Source organism: Patella vulgata, chromosome 3 (genome assembly GCF_932274485.2).
Source record: "Patella vulgata chromosome 3, xgPatVulg1.2, whole genome shotgun sequence".
NCBI classification, from domain to species: Eukaryota; Metazoa; Mollusca; class Gastropoda; family Patellidae; genus Patella; species Patella vulgata.
Genome location: NC_065881.2, coordinates 34,600,840 through 34,622,374, shown reverse-complemented (window position 1 = coordinate 34,622,374; position 21,535 = coordinate 34,600,840). Strand labels below are relative to the sequence as shown.

At 36.5% G+C, this 21,535-nt stretch overlaps 1 protein-coding gene across 2 annotated transcripts in view; it reads right to left on the bottom strand.

Annotated features, from left to right (window-relative positions):
- LOC126816712 (synaptic vesicle membrane protein VAT-1 homolog-like) overlaps positions 1 to 21,291 on the bottom strand; it is a 63,860-nt gene extending 42,569 nt beyond the window's left edge. The window contains exon 1 of one of the 2 annotated variants that reach the window (XM_050543459.2): positions 20,697 to 21,291. In XM_050543459.2, the coding sequence (XP_050399416.1) occupies positions 20,697 to 20,896 (200 nt within the window). In that variant the 5' untranslated portion in view covers positions 20,897 to 21,291. The remainder of the gene's footprint in view (positions 1 to 20,696) is intronic. The other variant, XM_050543460.2, reaches the window with a different exon arrangement.
- Positions 21,292 to 21,535: the final 244 nt, after the last annotated feature.

Genomic DNA, 21,535 nt, shown 5'->3' with positions numbered 1-21,535 from the left:
AAAATAGACGTGGTGCAACGTTATACAACGCATGTGCAACGTTATACGACGTAGGGTGTACGATGTCGAACGTTTGATGACGTCACGACATAAAGGGGATAAAAGGGACGCGACGCTACAGGTTCTGACACTTTTATGCTATCATCGAGCCGAGCAAGATGAGTTTTTCATTATGACCCGTCGACAGAAGATACAGTAGATTGTTTAGAACCGAATCGCTATGTGTGGAAATACGTCAAAGGAACACCAAAACATCTGAACCTGTATTTACACAGCAGACATTACGAGGTCATTTCATCCATGCCCGCATTTGTGGAAAGGTCGTAATTTTGCGAGACCAGTCAAGTGGGATACGATCATGCCGAGAAACATTCGTGTCACGTCATGTGTCAAGGATGGAAGAAAGTAGGTCCACCCAATCCCAATACAAAGACTTGTTACCGATGCCATCGCGTGTTTATGAGGTGCCAGTGTTTCGACAACCACCTCGCCACCCGTTCCAGAGCCAAGTGCAGTATATGTCATCGCTGGAAGAAATGTAAAAATTTCAGGAGTGGGACGTCATCGAAGCCAAGCGAAATTTGGAAGAACACCGATGCGGAAAATACAAGTGCTCCATCTGCCGAGAGTGCCACACGGCCGAAAAACAATTTTGTTACATTCAACACAAATCGACAAACAACAGAAGACAACGTTGACCCGCTTCGTCTTCTTTGACTTTGAATGCCAGCAAGATTCCGGTAAGCACGTTCCCAACCTATGTGTCTTGCAATCGTGCTGTCACTTTTGTATCGACAACTAGGGCTGTACGATATTCTCGATATAGTCATTTATCGCGATATGGTATTTTCAGACCCAACTACGATATCATGTGGCCAAAACTCGTCGATATAGTGGTTTATCAAATATCGCCAAAAACTTCAAATATCGAAAAAAATTATCATAAAAATAGATCATAAATACACTATACAGCAGTGGAAATTAGCCGACGGCAATAAACTATAATAAAACTAATGTTTTGAGAATCGTGTATGCGTTACTTTTACTTTGTTTTTAGTCGTCAATAAATTGTCATTTGTTACTACATGTAAAGCTTAGGCCTACTAAACGCCTGAAATTTCCCACTACCGCGGCTTATTACCAGGCTATAAATACATGTAGGTTGTCATATTTTTTTTTTTAAAAAAAGATAGGTTGCCAGGCAACGAAACATATGCCCACAGCAGCTATATCATCCGGGCAGTCAACAAGAGTTGTCACATATTTTTACTTTTTTCGGTAATGAAACATTTATAATACATTAAAATCTGATTAAGAGTAACAACTCATTAAGTAATTATCAGAAACCCATTAGGATTTGTTCGGTTTTTATAAAGTTCTGCCCCATTCTAACGTTTAGTATACGAAACTTTTAACATCATGGATTTAGCTGTTCAAGTCATAAAGATTCATTGAAAATCAATATACTTGTTCGTCTCAAGACCTTAAACACTGTGTATAAATTTAAAATCAATTGGATATTAACTTTAGCCTCTAGAGCGTCCTCAAGATTTTTCAAAGTGATCAAGGGCCATAACTCTGGCTAAATTACCGGAAATCGCTGAAAATCAATAGGATTCTTCGTCGCATGACCCTAAACACTGTATAAATTTAAAGTCAATCGGATATTAACTTTACCCTCTAGAGCGCCCACAAGATTTTTCGAAGTGATCAAGGGCCATAACTCTAGCTGTAATTATCGGGAATCGCTGAAAATCAATAGGCTTCTTCGTCTCAAGACCTTAAACACTGTGTATAAATTTAAAGTCAACTGGATATTAACTTTGACCTCTAGAGCGTCCACAAGATTTTTTGAAGTGATCAAGAGCCATAACTCTGGCAGTAATTATCGAAAATCGTTGAAAATCAATAGGCTTCTTCATTTCATGACCTTAAACACTGTGTATAAATTTAAAGTCAATCGGATATTAACTTTAGCCTCTAGAGCGTCCACAACCAATTGTGGACGCCGGAACGACGGACGGACGGACGGGGGCGACGACAATATACGACCACATTTCAATGTGGGCGTATAAAAACGAATATTTTTAGAAAACTCTACGAAACTTAATTTCTGAAAGCAAGAATAAAACGGCAGCCAACCAAATGCTTGAATGGAAGATAGTCCGGATCATTTAGTATTTGTTAAAGTGTTTGAACTTACAATACAAGACTTGAAGACCGCATCTACTTACTTCCGCTGCACTTGATATTTGAGAATTTTCTTACACAAGTTCACAAGCAGACGCTTTTTAAACATCAGCATAAGTAATGTCTCCTGTTATTGTGTTAAAAAGAATTGGAACGTGTGTATCCCAAAAGGATGTTGTTTTGTTCATTTTAATAAATCTATATTATAAAAAAAGCTAAGTTTAATGTGTATGAATAAAGCAATTCTTACCCACAATTCTTACTCACACTGTAGTCAGCTTTAATGCATTTATATTTAATTTATTTAATAGCAAAGTGACATTATTATTAAATATCGCGATATTTAACTATATCGTTGAAAAAAATTCCAATATCGATATCGTCCCTTTTGGCAATATCGTACAGCCCTATCGACAACCAAGAACCCTGCGAGCACTGCGACCAATATTGGAATCGCCAGCGAGAAATTGTTTTTAAAGGTCAAGACACGCTGGACGATGTGGGAAAATGGTTTTTACAACTCGCTGCTCACGGTACGGTGTTGATGGTCGGAAAAATCTAGTCCCGTGATCGCCGTGGCTCACAACTTCAAAGGTTACGACGGACTGCTGATTTTACAGACGCTGCACAAACATTCCGTGGCGCAACCCGAAATGATTATGAGTGGTGGTAAAGCGATGACGATCGCTGTCGGCAGGGTAAAATTCATCGATTCCCTCAACTTTTTACCCATGCCTTTACAGGACATGCCCAAAACCTTCGGCCTGCAAGAACTCAAGAAAGGTTATTTCCCTCGCCACTTCAACAGACCGATTACGATCCAGATGGCATGAGTGTATCGGAACGAGAGAAATTTCACGACTGGTACGAACAGCACAGTCACGATGACTTTGATTTTCGCCAGTCTGGCACTGGAAACAATTCAGCACCTACGATCCCGAGGCCAAACGGGAGGTCTGTTTACCAGTTACATCAATCACTACCTGAAGAAGAAGATGGAAACTAGCGGTTATCCCGACACCTGTCACACCGAAGAAGACAAGACCCGCTTCGTGAACAACGTATACGACACCGAAGGTATTCGCCTGGATCCCGCGTCCATAAAACCAAACAAAGGTATGCGGGCGTTTAGTAAGCTTCAGCTTAACACAGCGTGGGGGAAATTCGGACAGAGAGACAACTTTCCCAAGACCGAATACATCATGGAGCCCAGCGACTATTTTGAGAAAATGTTGGACGTCACCCAGACCGTGCGAGATATGCAGTTAGTCAACGACAATATGGTATTGATGGAAACGCTGAAGAAAGAAGAACACGTCGCACCCTGCCCCATCACCAACGTAGTTATCGCGGCCTTCGTCACCGCCCAGGCCCGTTTGAAACTCTATTACGTCTTGGAAAAGCTGGGGGAACGTGTTTGTTATTTTGACACGGACAGCGTCATCTACCAATACTATTCCACCTCATGGAATCCCCCGGAAGGTTCCAGTTTGGGCCAATGGAAGAACGAATGGAGGGTCGAAGAATTACGCGTACGGGCAAAGTGATGGAAAAAAGGTGTGCAAAGTCCGGGGATTCACCCTGAATTATCGTGCCCCCCAGCAACTGAATTACGTCATCATGAAGGAGAACGTACGACACGTCAATCAAAACGTAATCGATTAAAACACAGATCCAATTCCGTTTCGTTTTTATAGTTCAAAATTTCGATTTTACTTGTCTTTACTACACTTGGATCAGGAAGCGTTGTTATTTAACTCGTGTTCTGCTTGAAATGAGGGGTCAGCCAATCAAATGGTCTGTCGAATTGAGCGTTTGACCTTTTTTGCGCGGAACTGTGGGTAGACATTAGCGGCAATAGAAATCAAAACAAAGCAAAAGTATAATCTTTAAGTGGCATTTAGCGATCGGAAACACATTACCAGAACACAGTTTTTATGGATATAATCACTAGTTTTAGTCTAAAAGCACGACGTTTCGACAAGTATCCTCTTATCGTTATCATTGTGCTTGATAACGGTAAGAGGATACTTGTCGAAACGTCGTGCTTTTAGAATAAAACTAGTGATTGTATCTAAAAAAAACCTGTGTTCTGTTAAAGCAAAAGTAGATAAAAAAAAACATGGCGGTCGCTAATCGGTTAATCGAATGACTGACGTAATCGGGTCAAATGTCGCTTGCTTGGTACCTGACGTTATAGAACGTGAACTCCCACTATAACTTGTTAGATCTACATGTAGTGTAGGACATCGAAAGTATAAAAAACGAAATGAAATATAGATCTATATTTTAATTAGATTGATCAAAACGAACCTCTTGTCTTGTCCAATCCGTTCAAGATTTCCAGATCACGTGACCGACGTCTCTGGACACGCCCCGAAAACGAAAGGTATAAAATCGTGTACGACAAGCGTTTTGTTCAATTCACTGACGATGGCCAACCGATCAACACTTACCCCTATGGATACTGACTTTCGTGTCTCAGGACGATGGCGACCGAACAGAGAAGATGACGAACCGGCAGAAAATACGGATTCGATCGAGAAACTAAGACGACGATGGCTCAACTTTCGGGTATGCAAGTGTTACCTACGCATCATAGAGGAAAAGCAACGCGAGGAGTGTATCGGCTGCAAGTACGAGCACCCAAGTCAGAGATATACCATTCGTGTCTGGGATTGGGCGTGTGTTCCATAACGGACGTACCCTCACATCCTGTCGACGACTACAATCACTACCTCTGGGTGGACGAGCCGAAACCAGAAGACAACGATGGCGTGCTAGGCAGTATGATGAACGACCCACGGGATCGAGTCAAGAAGTGGGTGGACGAACAACGATGGCGGGAAGACGTGGACGAAGCCTTGAAAAAGTTCTTGCGTGTGGTTCCTTGATTTAAGACGGTGTTGATCAAACGCAAAGACGAGTTCCTCGAACCCAAAGACGAAGAGAATCCCATACGACGGTGGATAGATGAGTTACCGAAGAAAAAGAAACGATGGTCCCTGGATCAAATGGATATCGACGTCATGTCCGGCAAGCTGGGAGAAGGTTGGGAATGTATTGGCAGACATCTGGGGATCAGAGAAGCGCGGATCAGTCAAGCCAAGATGAGTCATCTTGACAACGCGCGCATGCAAATTTTCACCGTGTTCAACCAGTGGCGACAAAAACACGGTAATCGAGCCGACCTCGTGACGTTGTTGGAGGCCTGTCACGTGAGTGTAGCCGTCATCGATTGGGAAGAAGTGCAAAAGTACGTGGAGACCTGGAAATCATAGACTAGACACGAACCAATAGAAACGAAGGAAAAGAAAGAACCAACCAAAAGAGAGTGACGTCACGGCCAGGACTATAAGAAGCGAAGTGTCAGAATAAGCGGACGTAAAATACAACTAACAAACAACAACAACAATAAAATTTCATTCTGCTCTCCATGGCTAGTCAAGCTTGTTTCTCTTGTAACAATGTCGGACACTGGTATAGAGACTGCCCTGCTCGTTCCCAACAACAGCAACGAAAACCAAGACAAGACAGACCAGCTTATGGCTCCTATGGAAGTTGCTACCTCTAAGGAGAACCAGGACACTGGGCACCCCAGTGTGGAAAACGAGTCGAAGCCTAAAAACCGAAGAGTGACGAAGAAAGAAAAGACACTGTCAAAAGAAAGTGTTACGGAGTCAAGAGACCCACCGACGACAATCACAAGTGCCTCAGCTGTGGACAGCTCGGACACGGCCTGCTCGAGTGCCAAGAAGAAATCCAAACAGAAAACAACTTTGAAGCCGTTGCCAGTCGCATGTTCGACAACAATATCGATATGCCCAGAGAAAACACCCGCAGTCAGCGATACTGGTACTGGTGCCGAGAAGCGTTCGAACACTACAGGCGCTACAAAGAGAAAAAGAAAACAGCGGACGAAGCTTTCCAGTTTACCAGTTATTTCCCCGACTACCAGTGAAACCCCGAACGACGAAACCACGAAGCCGACTGTTCTCTTGTTGGCGGAGAAGGAAGCAGAAAGTTTTTCCCGAGCACTCATCCAATATGCGGGTCCGAGAGATATGACCGAAGTCTTGTCGTATCCCTCCTGTTTCGATATGAACGAATGGCTACCGGTCATCGTCACGTTTGCCGAGGTGGAAGACTGGCACCCACACTATACGATGCAGAAACTTTTGGGAAAAGTGTATTGGATTTCTCGCGTTCTGAGAAATGTACCCTGGTTGAGACAAGAGATCCTGAAGAGAGAACGTGATAACTAACGTTTTTTTCTTTTCCTCTGAGCATATCTCAGAAATACTTGTCGGATCGATACGATATCTTTGGTATTACGGGAAAGTCGGCATGACTAAGGTCCGTATTTTTGAAAGTGGATTAGTGCTAATCATAGATTTAATCTCTGATTTTCTGACCAGCTATATTCTGAAAAGCTGATTAAATTTTAAGCTAAGATTTTTATAAACTTTGTTTAGCCTAATCACTGAGTAAATCATTGTTCGGGAATACCATAAAATGTGGTATTCTCGAACGTTGACTTGTATTTAATCATTGACTAAATCACCCCAATATTTAGTCATCTCAGAAACTACTTGTCGGATCGATCCGATATCTTTGGTATTACGGGAAAGTCGGCATGACTAAGGTCCGTATTTTTGAAAGTGGATTAGTGCTAATCATAGATTTAATCTCTGATTTTCTGACCAGCTATATTCTGAAAAGCTGATTAATTTTTAAGCTAAGATTTTTATAAACTTTGTTTAGCCTAATCATTGAGTTAATCTTTGTTCGAGAATACCATAAAATGTGGTATTCTCGAACGTTGACTTGTACTGAATCATTGACTAAATCACCCCAATATTTAGTTATTTCAGGGGGGTAGTTTAACGATGGATTAAGTACATGGATATGCAATTACAACGTATTGAATGTTATAGAAATGATTCTCTTTCATTGAATTCAGACACACTGCACTTATATTTTGCCACGAAAGAAAAAATTCACATTCACCGTAAATTCTGGTGAAAAAGATTTTTTAAATATTTAACATTCTCTAAAATATAAAACATAAATAATTATGTGTACTTTGGTCAAAATGAATAAACTACAAAATACAAATAATTTTTAGAAGTGTCAAAGAACCGTTTAACAAAAGGAATTGCAAAGACGGAGCAAATCAACCACTTAGCACAAAAGGGAACCCACAGCAGCTAAGTCGTCCGGCAGTCAACAAGGGTTGTCACATATTTTTTTTCTTTGGTCAGTAATGAAAACATTTACGACTCTAAAATCTGAGTACGAGTGACAACCCATGAAGTAATTATCAGAAATCAGTAGAATTTGTTTGGTTTCTAGTTCTGCCCTCTACGAACGTTTACTATACAAAACATTTAGTATCAAGGGCCATAATTCTGGAATTAATTATCGGAAAGCTTTGACAATCAATAGATCCCCTCCTCTCATGAAGTTAAACACTGTGTATAAATTTCAAGTCAATGGGATATTAACTTTAGAGCATCCACAAGATTTTTCAAAGTGATCAAGGGCTATAACTCTGGCAGTAATTATCGGAAATTGTTGGAAATCAATAGGCTGCCCCATCTCATGACCCTAAACACTGTATATAAATCTAAAGTCAGTCGGATACCAACTTTAGTCTCTAGAGCGTCCACAAGATATTTCAATGTGGTCAAGGGTAATAACACTGGCAGTAATTATCGGATATCGCTGGAAATCAATAACCTTACACACTGTATAAAATTAACGTCAATCAGATATTAACTTTAGCCTCAAGGGCGTCCACAAGATTATTCAAAGTGATCAAGGACCATAACTCTAACAGTAATTATCGGAAATAGTTGGAAATCAAAAGGCTTCCTCATCTCTTGGCCTTAAACATTGTGTATAAATCCAAAGTCAATCGGACACCAACTTTAGCCTCTAGAGCGTCCAGAAGTTTTTTCAAAGTGATCAAGGGCCATAATGCAGGCAGTAATTATCGGAAATCGTTGAAAATCATGACCCTAAACACCGTGTATAAATCTATAACCAATCGGATATTAACTTTAGCTTTCAAAGTGATCAAGGGCAATAACTCTAGTAGTAAAGATCAGAAATCAATAGGCTCTTCCGTCTCGTGGCCTTAAATACTATGTATAAATTTAAAGTCAATCGGATATAACCTTTAGCCTATGGAGCGTCCATAGGGTTTTTCAAAGTGATCAAGGGCCATAACACTGTGTATAAATTTCAAGCCTAGTACTGAATACATGAAAGAATCAATAGAAATATTGAAGCATAGTAATAGTATACAAAGTAGAAAAGTCAAACGTCTCTTTTGATTTAACATAATCTTTATGGGGTTTTTTCAAGGTGTCCACAATGGCTTTCTTTTTGTCAATAAAAAAGAATTTGTTACATTTTTAGTTTTAGCTGTTCAAGCAATGTTTCCGATGTAAGAGATTTAAGAAACGAAAGAGTCCATAGGATTTTTCAAAGTGATCAAGGGCCATAACTCTGGAGGTAATTATCGGAAATTGTTGAAAATCAGTAGGCTTTTGTGTCTCATGACCTTAAACACTGTGTATAAATTTCAAGCCTAGTACTGAATACATGAAAGAACCAATATAAATATTGAAGCATAGTAATAGTATACAAAGTAGAAAAGTCAAACGTTTCTTTTGATTTAGCATAATCTTTACGGTTTTTTCTTCAAAGTGTCCACAATGGCTTTCTTTTTGTCAATAAAAAAGAATTTGTTACATTCTTAGTTTTAGCTGTTCAAGCAATGTTTCCAATGTAAGAGATTTAAGAAACGAAAGGCAGTCGAGTTCTTTGAAACTTGATAAATGTAAATCAATGTTTCACATTTTTATACAATAATTTGATGTTGCTAAATGACATTTTATATGCTTGGCACTCAGTTCAACAGTTGTATATACTATGTATACTATTCTGATCTTCACTACTAGAGTTATTGCCCTTGATCACCTTGAAAGCTAAAGTTAATATCCGATTGATTATAGATTTATACACAGTGTTTAGGGTCATGAGATGAGGAATCCTATTGATTTTCAACGATTTCCGATAATTACTGCCTGTATTATGGCCCTTGATCACTTTGAAAAATCTTGTGGACGCTCTAGAGGCTAAAGTTGGTATCGGATTGACTTTGGATTTATACACAATGTTCAAGGTCAAGAGATGAGGAAGCCTTTTGATTTCCAACGATTTACGATAATCACTGTTAGAGTTATGGTCCTTGATCACTTTGAAAAATTTTGTGGACGCCCTGGAGGCTAAAGTTAATATCTTATTGACTTTAATTTTATACACCGTGTGTAAGGTTGATTTCCAGCGATATCCGATAAATACTGCCAGTGCTATTGCCCTTGATCTCTTTGAAAAATCTTGTGGACGCTCTAGAGACTAAAGTTGGTATCCGATTGACTTTAGGGTCATGAGATGAGGAAGCCTATTGATTTCCAACGATTTTCGATAATTACTGCCAGAGTTATGGCCCTTGATCACTTTGAAAAATCTTGTGGATGCTCTAAAGTTAATATCCCATTGACTTGAAATTTATACACAGTGTTTAACTTCATGAGAGGAGGGAACCTATTGATATTGATTGTCAATGCTTTCCGATAATTACTTCCAGATACTAAATGTTTTGTATAGTAAACGTTCGTAGAGGGCAGAACTAGGAACCAAATTCTACTGATTTCTGATAATTACTTAATGGGTTGTTACTCGTACTCAGATTTTAGAGTCGTAAATGTTTTCATTACTGACCAAAGAAAAAAATAATATATGACAATCCTTGTTGACTACCCGGACGACATAGCTGCTGTGGGTTCCCTTTTGCGCTAAGAGGTTGATTTGCTCCGTCTTTGCAATTTCTAAAATTAATTGTATTTTGTAGTTTATTCATTTTGACTAAAGTACACATAATTATTTATGTTTTATATTATAGAGAATGTTGAATGTTTAAAAAACTCTTTTTCGCCAGAATTTACGGTGAATGTGAATTGTTTGCTTTCGTGGCAAAATATAAGTGCAGTGTGTCTAAATTCAATGAAAAATAATCATTTCTATAGCATTCAATACGTTGTAATTGCATATCCATGTACTTAATCCATCCTTAAACTACCCCCCCTGAAATAACTAAATATTGGGGTGATTTAGTCAATGATTCAGTACAAGTCAACGTTCAAGAAAACCACATTTTATGGTATTCTCGAACAAAGATTAACTCAATGATTAGGCTAATCAAAGTTTATAAAAATCTCAGCTTAAAATTTAATCAGCTTTTCAGAATATGGCTGGTCAGAAAATCAGAGATTAAATCTATGATTAGCACTAATCCACTTTCGAAAATACGGGCCTAACTAGCTAGTTACTGATTAGACCTAATCACGGATTATTTTAGACACTGTTTGAAAATATGGGCCTTAGAGATTAAATATATTTCGAACTTTCTGTGACAATGCGAAATATCCGAAATCACTGAAGTTTTTTTTAAATGTTGCCGTAATGTTTACAATAATCGACGGATTTTAACATTTGGTGCATTTTGCCATAGCCAGAGACAGGGCAAGTAGCTACGGTACTTCAGATATTTGATTTTCGACGAATCTTCGCTTATATTAGGCGAGAAATTTTGAAATTTAAATTTTAACAAAAAACATTTTTATTTATGAAGATTTTTTGATAGTATTTTACACAGTAATTCGCGTTAGCCGCCATTGGCTAATTCAGTTTTTCGGTCCTAGATTAATTATTTATTGTTCGATTTGTATAATAGAAAGTTCATAAGGTCCGTTCAACGAAATGTCATTTTTTTTTGTTACCGTTAAAGTTTCCTGTCGGCACCGGAAGTGACATAATTTTACCAAAAACTACAATTTTGACAGTTCGGTACCACATTTTGAAAGCAAATATTATTTTTTTAAATCTGTTATAATTGAAAGGGTGTGCCCTTTAAAGGTGCACAAAACACCGGGCTCAGTGTTTTTAATTTCGATTTCGTTTTCGGGCTATTTCGATTAAAAGGTGAAAAAAGGTATAAAATTAAGCTATTTTCAAATACTTCTTCGTAACTTTCATAAACTCGTAGCAATAATCCATACGAAGAGAATGTATGTGAAATTTAATTTTTAATATTGCGCAGTTGCCGCGAAATTTTGCATGCGTCACGTTATTTAGCCTATAAAAGTGTCAATTATCATTCGATTTTCAATTTTTATTTTACCATATTATAATGCCAAATGCCAATTTTGACTAGGTCAAAACATTTGGGCAAAAACTGTATTTGTAGCCATCACAGCAGATATTGTATTCAAATGAGTCTGATATAAAATGGTGATATTTGATTCCAAGCAACAAATAGAATGAACCCATACGATCATACAGATACCACAAAATGGTTTCTAACTTGTACGATTGCAGAGAAATACGAGTCACCTTTCAAAGCTTTTGATCCATAAAAGTGGTCATTATTATTCGATTTTCATACATTTTCACCATGTGATGCCTAATGCCATTTATGATTTCATGGAACTAATTCAACATTTCCATTATCACCAGAAGTAATGTCATTTTGGCAAAAACTGTTTTTTAGCCTTCAAAACAAACATTTTTTTGAAGTGAGTTATATTTATCATTCGTTTAACATTTTGATATAGATGTCCAAAAATTGCTTCTAGCGTAAACTATAACACGGGAACTTATGTTTTGTTGAATAGATATCTAGTGCTACCATGCACAGACATGTCATTTTGATCAAATAGGGTTTGGCGATAACCGTTTGAAGGCGGATTTAAGATTTGATGTGAAAGAACCCTAGTGCTACTGTTCGAAATTAGACGTATTGTAATCGATGAACATCTGAATTTTCTTTTCCAGGTTCGGTCTGTCTCGAGCACATAGAGGTTACTACTAAGTTTTTGCTCGGGCTGCTAAAAAGACCTAAATTAATGGTTTCCTTTATCCCCGACTTGCCTAATTCATCTAATTATGCAGATCAATTCTAATTACATACAATATTTAGTAATATAAAACACTCTATATACACCAATGAGTGAAATTTTACAGAAACTACGTTGAAAGTAATGGCTCATTCGTACATATAGTAGCCATTATGATACCAGTTACGTTCAGATGCATATATTTGTACTAGATTTGCTTATAAATGTCCCTTGTATGCACTGATAAAACCCTTGCAATAGCACATGTAATAGCAATAGCACTTGCAATAATATATGCACTGATAAAACCCGTGTGATAATAATATACACGGATAAAAAGTTTGTGATAATATATGCACTGATAAAACCAGTCTGATAGTCTGATAGGACTCTTCAACCGGTTTCACAGATGACAGACCTTTATAAATTCAAGTATTCCTTTTACAAGTGACGTTACATCACACATCGTCGATCATCTGGTCCGGACAGAATGATGCCTTTTACTCATTTTATATACCCATTTATACTAAATAGGAATTATATTTTGTCAAGATATACTTCAAAGGCCTTTATCTATTTTTCTAATACTTCGAAAAAATATTCTAGATAAAGTTAATATTGGGAGCTAATTAACCCGCTCCGATGTCGTCTCTTTCAGTGATTGTAGCGGCCTATCGAATATTCGCTGCTGATCAGTGTGAGAACTTTTGTGATAATATATTCACTGTGATAATATATACACTGTGATATGCACTAATATATGGAAGCCTGTAACTAGCATTCATAATTTCTATACTTTTCGCCCCTTCAGAATGCGAAAGTCGAAAAGTAGAAATTACGACGAAATGTGAGGTGACAGCACGCTATACAAGCCAAAACGACTCGAAAATAGGAAATTAAGAAATAATACACAGCGATAATAGCGCCCCTGAATTTTTCCTAATTTATAATTTTGGACTTGCATTTGGCTTGTATACTGTCTTGTCGACTTAGTCATATTTTTGTATTTATTGATGGCAGTAAGAAGCCGCCAAGACGCATACCAAGCCAAAATGCAACTCGAAAAGTAGAAATTATGTAAAAGTCTTACATTATCGGAAACAAGGGGTCTTGTGGACCCCCCTTCTCTCTCCTTTAAACATTTTGCTGGTTACAAGTGCCTAATCTGTGTGCACTCAGTGCAATCTTTGTATTTGGAACCATTCTTACTGATGATATTGTATAGATCATTCTAGTAATCTAGATCTGAAAGCAAATCTAGGTACTCTACCAACTCCGTCAAAAGACGATTTCTACAATGAAATGACAATTAAGCTATTTGCAGATTTTGATGGTTTCAAAAAATACCTTATAATTCATATCTTCACTATTAATACCTCAAATATAGTTATTTTCTTACTTTGATTATTCTTCAGTATTTATATGAAGCTCTAGTTTGATGGCATTTGAATAAAATTATGCATACAAAAACCTATTTATGTCTTGGGTCTTGTGGACCCCCCTTCTCTCTCCTTTAAACATTTTGCTGGTTACAAGTGCCTAATCTGTGTGCACTCAGTGCAATCTTTGTATTTAGAACCATTCTTACTGATGATATTGTATAGATCATTCTAGTAATCTAGATCTGAAAGCAAATCTAGGTACTCTACCAACTCCGTCAAAAGACGATTTCTACAATGAAATGACAATTAAGCTATTTGCAGATTTTGATGGTTTCAAAAAATACCTTATAATTCATATCTTCACTATTAATACCTCAAATATAGTTATTTTTTTTTTACTTTTTTACTTTAGATTATTCTTCAGTCTTTATATGAAGCTCTAGTTTGATGGTATTTGAATACAATTATGCATACAAAAACCTATTTATGTCGTGGGTCTTAGATTACACCTTGTTGGCGACTTGTATAATGTTAAGATCATATTAACTTCTGCTTAGAAATTTCAATACAATTACAACTGGGCGTTTAATCCGTTTTTTTTGTTTACAATAATACATCTTGCAACAGGCTTACACGTCTTTTGAAGAACGTTTTTAAAAAAGTTAGCCACTAGAATGTGTCAATCGTCTGACATTACTCCTATTGGTGCAATCTGTTTCACAGAGAATTACGAGTCAAGTAATATCTCTGTCAAAGATGACTGCCTTAACACGTGCCGTCACAGCACGCGGCGTCAATCATTGGCTGAATGGCGCGTGCATTGTTTACATAAGATGTTACTGCTGTGTGTTCCCACTTAGCCGGCAGACTGTTAATCCTTTGATTGATCTTAAAACTATAGTCTGTTTAAAAGTAGTCACTCAAGAACTATTCACTAGTGTTCAGCGTTAATGAGCTCTTAATCCCTCTTAATAAAATTTATTAACCAACTAATTAATGACATTTTGAACACAGTTCATGCCGGCGTTATGATTTCAAACATGAATTCAGTTCACTATATTAATATAAATAGATGGTCGATCTGTGTCGAAATTATATTTATTTTAAAATGGCAAACGTTCAGGTTAATATTCGCTTTATCTCCAATAATCGAGGTGGCCGATATTTAATACACAATGGTTACAAGTTCAGTATAAAGTCAAGCAGACCAAATGCCGTCCATCGGATATGTTCAACAAAAACTTGTCCAGCTACTGTAAACACCAAGATTGATGTTCTTACCACTGTTGGATCCGAACACAATCATCAACCAGATAATGTAAAGATTAAAGTTATTCAATAAAAGTTAAATTTGTTCAAATCAATACAGTTTTAGTCTTAATTGAATCACTTGAGGTGAGAGGACGTGTTAGCGTGTTGTCCAGTAACCAGCCAACCGTGACTTATTTATTGTAAACTTGCTTATAAGTTGGAAAAATAAGTTCTTGATGGATAATACTAATATGTACATATGAGTTCCCCAAAAGAAAAGACGAAAAGAAAAAGGAAAGCTAAAGGAAAAAACGTAAGTGGTGAAAGCCATTGTAAAATACAGGTGAACGAGACTGAAAACTTTACAATACCTAGAATGAGTTTATTGAATAACAACTCACTTAACTCTTCACAACAATACCAACTTCACTCTACGCCACTAGCAGGTTATCAACAATGTCAATATGGGCCACCGGGCCCACAGGGACAGTTTGTAGGTTATATGTCACCCCCGGTGATCGGAAACGATTTTAATTCAAAGTTAGATGTGCTAACAAATAAAATAGACGAACTGAGTATCAAATTAAATAAACTGGACTCTATTGAACGGCGCCTAGCCTCTGTTGAAACAAAAGTCGATAGTATGAATGGTGATATGAAGTTAAAGAACGAGTTGACGAAATGGATAAAGACCTCGATTTCATAAACGGACAATTTGAAATAAATAGACAGGAATTAAATGATACGAAGTTAAATGTGAAGGACTTGAAGGTGACAACAAATATTTTACAGACTCGAAATGAATTCACTCGAACTGAACTCAGCCGGCTTACCACAAATGTGACTGAGATGAGAAATACACAGATCGACTTGCAAATGCGCTCGATGTGTAACAATCTCATATTTACTAGAATTGTGGAAATGACCGACGAAAATACAGAGACGGAATTAAACAACTTCTTACATACTATAATGGGAATCCAAAAAGATTTGAAATTTAACAGAGTGCATCGGATTGGTAAACAACAACCCAATAAAAACAGGCCAATAATAGCCAATTTCGTTTTTTCAAAAGATAGGGATTTAGTTAGATACGAGGCCCCAAAAACATTGAAAGGTAAACCCTATGGTGTAAACGAACAATTCCCGAAAGAAATAAATGATAGACGAAAGGCATTATACCCACATTTTAAAGCCGCGAAACGAATGAATAAAAAAGCCGTATTGAAAGTTGACAAGCTGTTTATTGAAGGAGAATTATTTGACCCAGATACTAACATCCATGAAGACGAATATCCGCGCCGAGACACGCTACATCCACGCAGAACTAACCACTTGGATATGGAAGTCACAAGCTTAAAACAACCAGTCTTGGGGGCATTTGGGGGCGAATAGGACAACCATGGGGAACAACTAATATTAACAGTCGACAATAATCAACTGATACACGGATACACCGCAACTAAGAAACCATTAAGCTTATTCTACGTGAATGTGTGCGGACTCTCACCTAAACTAAACTATCCGGAGTTTAACAATGAAATCACCAAACATGATATCATATGTTTTGTTGAAACAAAAACTGACGAAGCGGATGATATCTACTTAGAAGGGTACAAACTCGTTATTAAACACCGACGTCAACTTGCGAAAAGGAAATCAGGAGGAATAGCAGCTCTTTTTAAGGATAAAATATCGAGTAAAGCAAAGTTGATTAATTTTAAAAGTGAATACGTCCTATGGATTAATTTTGAGCTACAAACAGACAAAAACTTACTTATCGGAATTATATATATCCCCCTGCTAATTCCAAATACTCGTCACCCGAAGCTTTCGAAGAAATAGAACGAGAGTATATGTCCTTATCTAATAATTTTAAATATGTGTGCCTAGTTGGTGATTTTAACGGTAGAACGGCAGCAAATGATGACATTATAAACGACAACGGAAGTGAAAATATTAACCATCTTTTAGCATGCGACCTTGTAAACTTAATTAAAGACGTCACGCTGGACTTAAAACAGTTAAAGATACCATTACAGCGAGCATCAAGGGATACAACTATAAACACTTATGGTCGACTCCTACTTAATTTATGTAAACATAACAATTTTGTGATATTAAATGGCCGTTTAGGCCAGGATAAAGGAATTGGAGAATTTACATGCAATGATGCAAGTATAGTAGATTATTGTATATCTAATCCTGAATTCTTATCCAAAATTGAAGGCTTCTCAATACTCCCATATTCCAACCTCTTTTCAGATATCCATAAACCCATTTGTTTGCTAATTACCCCCCTATTCTCCAGTGATAATGAACAAAATCAAAAGAAAGTCACACCTGTCACCAAAGAAATTGTCAATAAATGGGATCCTCTAAAAAAAGTTGAATATTGTCATATGATAAATGAAAATCTACCCAAACTAGATGAAATAAATAATATACTAAGGAATGTGAAACTTGAAACTGTAAATATTGATATCGTTGATAACTTGATGCATGATGTTTGTAATATTCTTGTAGATGCTGGCAAGTCCACTTTTGGTACCAGACATGTATGTATGAATAAAAAGGTCCCTAAAAGGGTTTTTAAGTATAAACAACCTTGGTTTAATAAAGAATGCCAGTTAGCGCGTCAGAATTATAGAAAATTCAAACGATTATATAAAAAATATGGCGGGGTTATATTTAAAAACAAACTTATACGAAAAGGGGCATCTTACAAAAAAACCTTACATAAATTCATAAAATTGCATAGAATCGATATACAAAGAAAATTACAAAATATCAAATGTTCAGATCCTAATGAATATTGGAAAATTCTTAATAAGAACAGTAAGGGCAATGCCAATGGTGAAATACCCCTACAATCGCTTTATGATTATTTTAGTAATCTGAATAGAAATGTGGACAATGATGTTCCAGATTATGTATTACCAATGCACGAATTGAATGAAATATATGATATAGATAGCAATGTTTGTATAAACGCAAGCATAACTGCTGACGAAATTCTCAAAGCTGTCAAAAAACTAAAAGTAAATAAATCTCCTGGCGAAGACTCTGTTATTAACGAGTATATAAAAAATAGCATTCATGCATTGGTACCTACTTATGTTCTTATGTTTAATATTGTATTTGACACAGGAATAATTCCGTCCGACTGGTTAATCGGACATATTATCCCCATTTATAAAAATAAAGGAGATGCCTTAAACCCAAGTAATTATCGACCAATCACTCTACTGAGCTGCCTTGCAAACTGAACCGATTCTCCGAAACTAATCAGGTTATTTTAGAAAATCAAGCAGGCTTTCGGAAACATTACTCCACAGTTGATCATATTTTTAACTTGTATACTCTAATCCAACTTTATAAAGGGTTTCGTAAGAAACTTTATTGTGTATTTATCGACTTTGAAAAAGCGTTTGATACTGTTTGGAGGATCGGTTTGTGGAATAAATTATTACATAAATATATAAATGGAAAATGTTTAAATGTTATAATTAATATTTATAAGGACATTAAAGCCAAGGTCAAACTAAACGGCGAAAAATCGCCTAGTTTCCAATGTACCAACGGAATACGACAGGGCGAAAATCTCTCCCCGTTTCTATTTTCCATTTGCTTGAATGATTTAGAAGAATTTCTGAATAAAAATAATGTAAACGGACTTAGCTCTATATCTAGCAAAGCCCGAAATGAACTGCATATCTATCTAAAACTATTTATATTATTGTACGCTGATGACACTATATTGCTAGCAGAGTCAAGCGAGGATCTACAAAAACAACTAAATATTTTCAATGAATACTGCTTATTATGGAAATTAAAAGTGAATACACATAAAACTAAGATAATGATTTTTAATGGAAAAGAACCAGATGACTGTACATTTTATTTTAATAACTCAGGTATCGATATTGTTGATAATTTTAAATACTTGGGTGTTTATTTCACGAAAAATGGATATTTTAACTATCACTGCAAGAGTAATAATGACAAATCTATGAAAGCTATGTACGGAGTTTTATCAAAATGTACTAAACATAATTTAAGTATAGAATGTAAATTGGATATGTTTGATAAAATAGTAAAGCCTATATTATTATATGCTTGTGAAGTTTGGGGCTACTTTAATATTACCAATATCGAAAGAATCCATATGAAATATTGTAAATACATATTATCACTAAATAATTCCACAAGTTCTTCGATGGTCTTGGGTGAACTGGGCAGGTACCCCTTAATTATCGATATTAAAGTACGAATGGTATGTTACTGGGCTAAAGTAGTAACTGATGAAAACAAACTGACAACTAAACTATACAAACTGTCAAAATCTTGCAATACACCCTGGATGAGATGTATTAGAAACATCCTTGACGAATGTGGCTTATCATACATATATGTAACACAAACCTTTTTAAATATAAAATGGCTGAAAACCCGTATTTCCCAGTCTCTAAAAGACCAGTTTTTACAATCATGGCATAGTAGCATAGCATTATCTCCAAAGGGTTTAAATTACAGATTATTTAAACATAGTCTTGATTTCGAAAAATATCTTTCAGTCTTACCCATGTACAAATCTAAACTAATATGTAGATTTAGAACTTGTAATACCAAATTACCCATAGAAACTGGCCGATGGAAGAAAACCCCGAGAGAAAATAGAACCTGTAAATTATGCAATCTAAATGAAATTGGCGACGAATTCCACTATTTATTTATTTGTACAGATTCGGTTTTTTTTAAAAGAAAAGGAAATTGTCTATATTGCCTAAGTTCTACTTACGACCAAATATACACAAGTTTAGCGAATTGTTTAACTGTACTCACCCTTATGTATTAAATAGTTTACACGGATTAATTAAGGTTATAACACAAACGTTACACCCCCCTGGTTAAATCCTATCCATACATGTATATATATGTTACATTTTGTTGATGTAAATATGTTATTATTTCTACACTGTATCTATGTACGGTTTGTGAAATAAAGAATATCTATCTATCTATCTAAAAAAGATATGGACTATAGTTTTTAACACCATTGTTCTAGGATTAACTCTGGATTAGCGGCAAAATTTGACATCAAAGCCTGCCGGCTAAGTGGGAACACCCCGTTACTGCTTCGGGCGGAATGCTGCCTTTAAGTCATTTTAATACCCATTTACACTAAATAGGAAATCATTTTTACCTACAAATACGTCAAACGCCTTTATTTATTTTTCCAATACATAAAAAAAAAATGTTTTAGAATTTAATTTGTCGCAGGAAAAAAGTTAATATTTCTGGCTCATTAAGCCGCATCGATGTCATCCTTATCAGTGATTGTAGTGGCCTAGCGAAAATCTACTGCTGATCAGTGTGCTATTGGTGGAGTATGCTTATTGTGGTAGAACAAAATGATGTAAACCTTCTAAAATGTGCGGAATGAAACTGTCACGTTTCAATAATTAAACTATTGGTATGTCTTAGCGTTACACAGAGCCCTGATTTCTATATTCTTGAACAAAATGCACAGCGATGTAATCATCTAGTCATGTTAATTGTGCTATACACGACATCAAATATGGCGAATTTCTGTTGCCATTTAAAAATATTATCACTGACAAAAATACTGAAATTGCCGACATCTTCATTCTGAACTACAAAATATAAAGATAATATATGTTCTGTCATCCAGTATTGTAAACAGTGTTTCAGGGTCTTATCGATTTACACTCAAATAGTGTTACCATATGGTAAGTTTTATAAACAATATGTGAAATTATGTCTTGGCAGGTTTTTTATTTCTTGTCATTTAGCATTGTAACAGTGACATAAGATATAAATATCTTACATTAAATATATGTTATTTTTTTTTAGAAAAAATAAATATGTTTATACAATTTACCCAGCTTTCACTCGGATCAGAACTTCGGTTTCACTGACTGTTGGTTCTGGATTCTGCAATACCTTTAACATTTTGATTCCGCCGAATCCTGTCAATACCAAACTCTTCATCTCCTTGACCGGAGTAGGCGATTCAGATTCAACAACTTTGCCATCTTGTTCGGTAGTACCTGGAGCAGTCGGTGCAGCCGATTCCGACATATTAGAATTGACTGGTGTTGAAAAACGAATCTTACTCAGCAAGTCCAGGACTAGGGGTCGTAAGGCCTATCGCTTATCCAAGGTCAATAAAAATATTAATTATGCTGATTTCACGACGGCAAGCCGATACATCTCGACAGTGTGGGTGGTGGCAAATATCGACTAGATCTCTCTGCTGTGTTTCACACGCTTAGCGTATACACGCTATGCTATAGCAATGGACCTCGTCTTCAATCGGAACCAACGTTGATGTAAACACGTTCGATTTTCTCTGCATTGTCGAAGATATATTGCGTAATCCTTTAATGCGTAATGTTGTAAACAAAGTGACCATTATTGATTTTCCGACCTTTTTGTATACGAGACTTAGGTTGAAATGCTGACAATCAATCGGTATCATTAACCATCTGGGTGGGTTATGATCACCGAACACAAATTAGCAACCTATTCGCCTAGCGGCAGATTCGACTAATCAAGCTGGCAACCTTTTCGTTGGCAGCTTATTCAGAAAAAAGACCTGGGCCCTTATTCACGAAAACTTAAACTAAGATACAATCGAAATTTTAAGAAATACTGCAATTCGATTGGCTGACCAATATGCAAATTGGATATATGCAAATTGATTTTACTGGTCAGCCA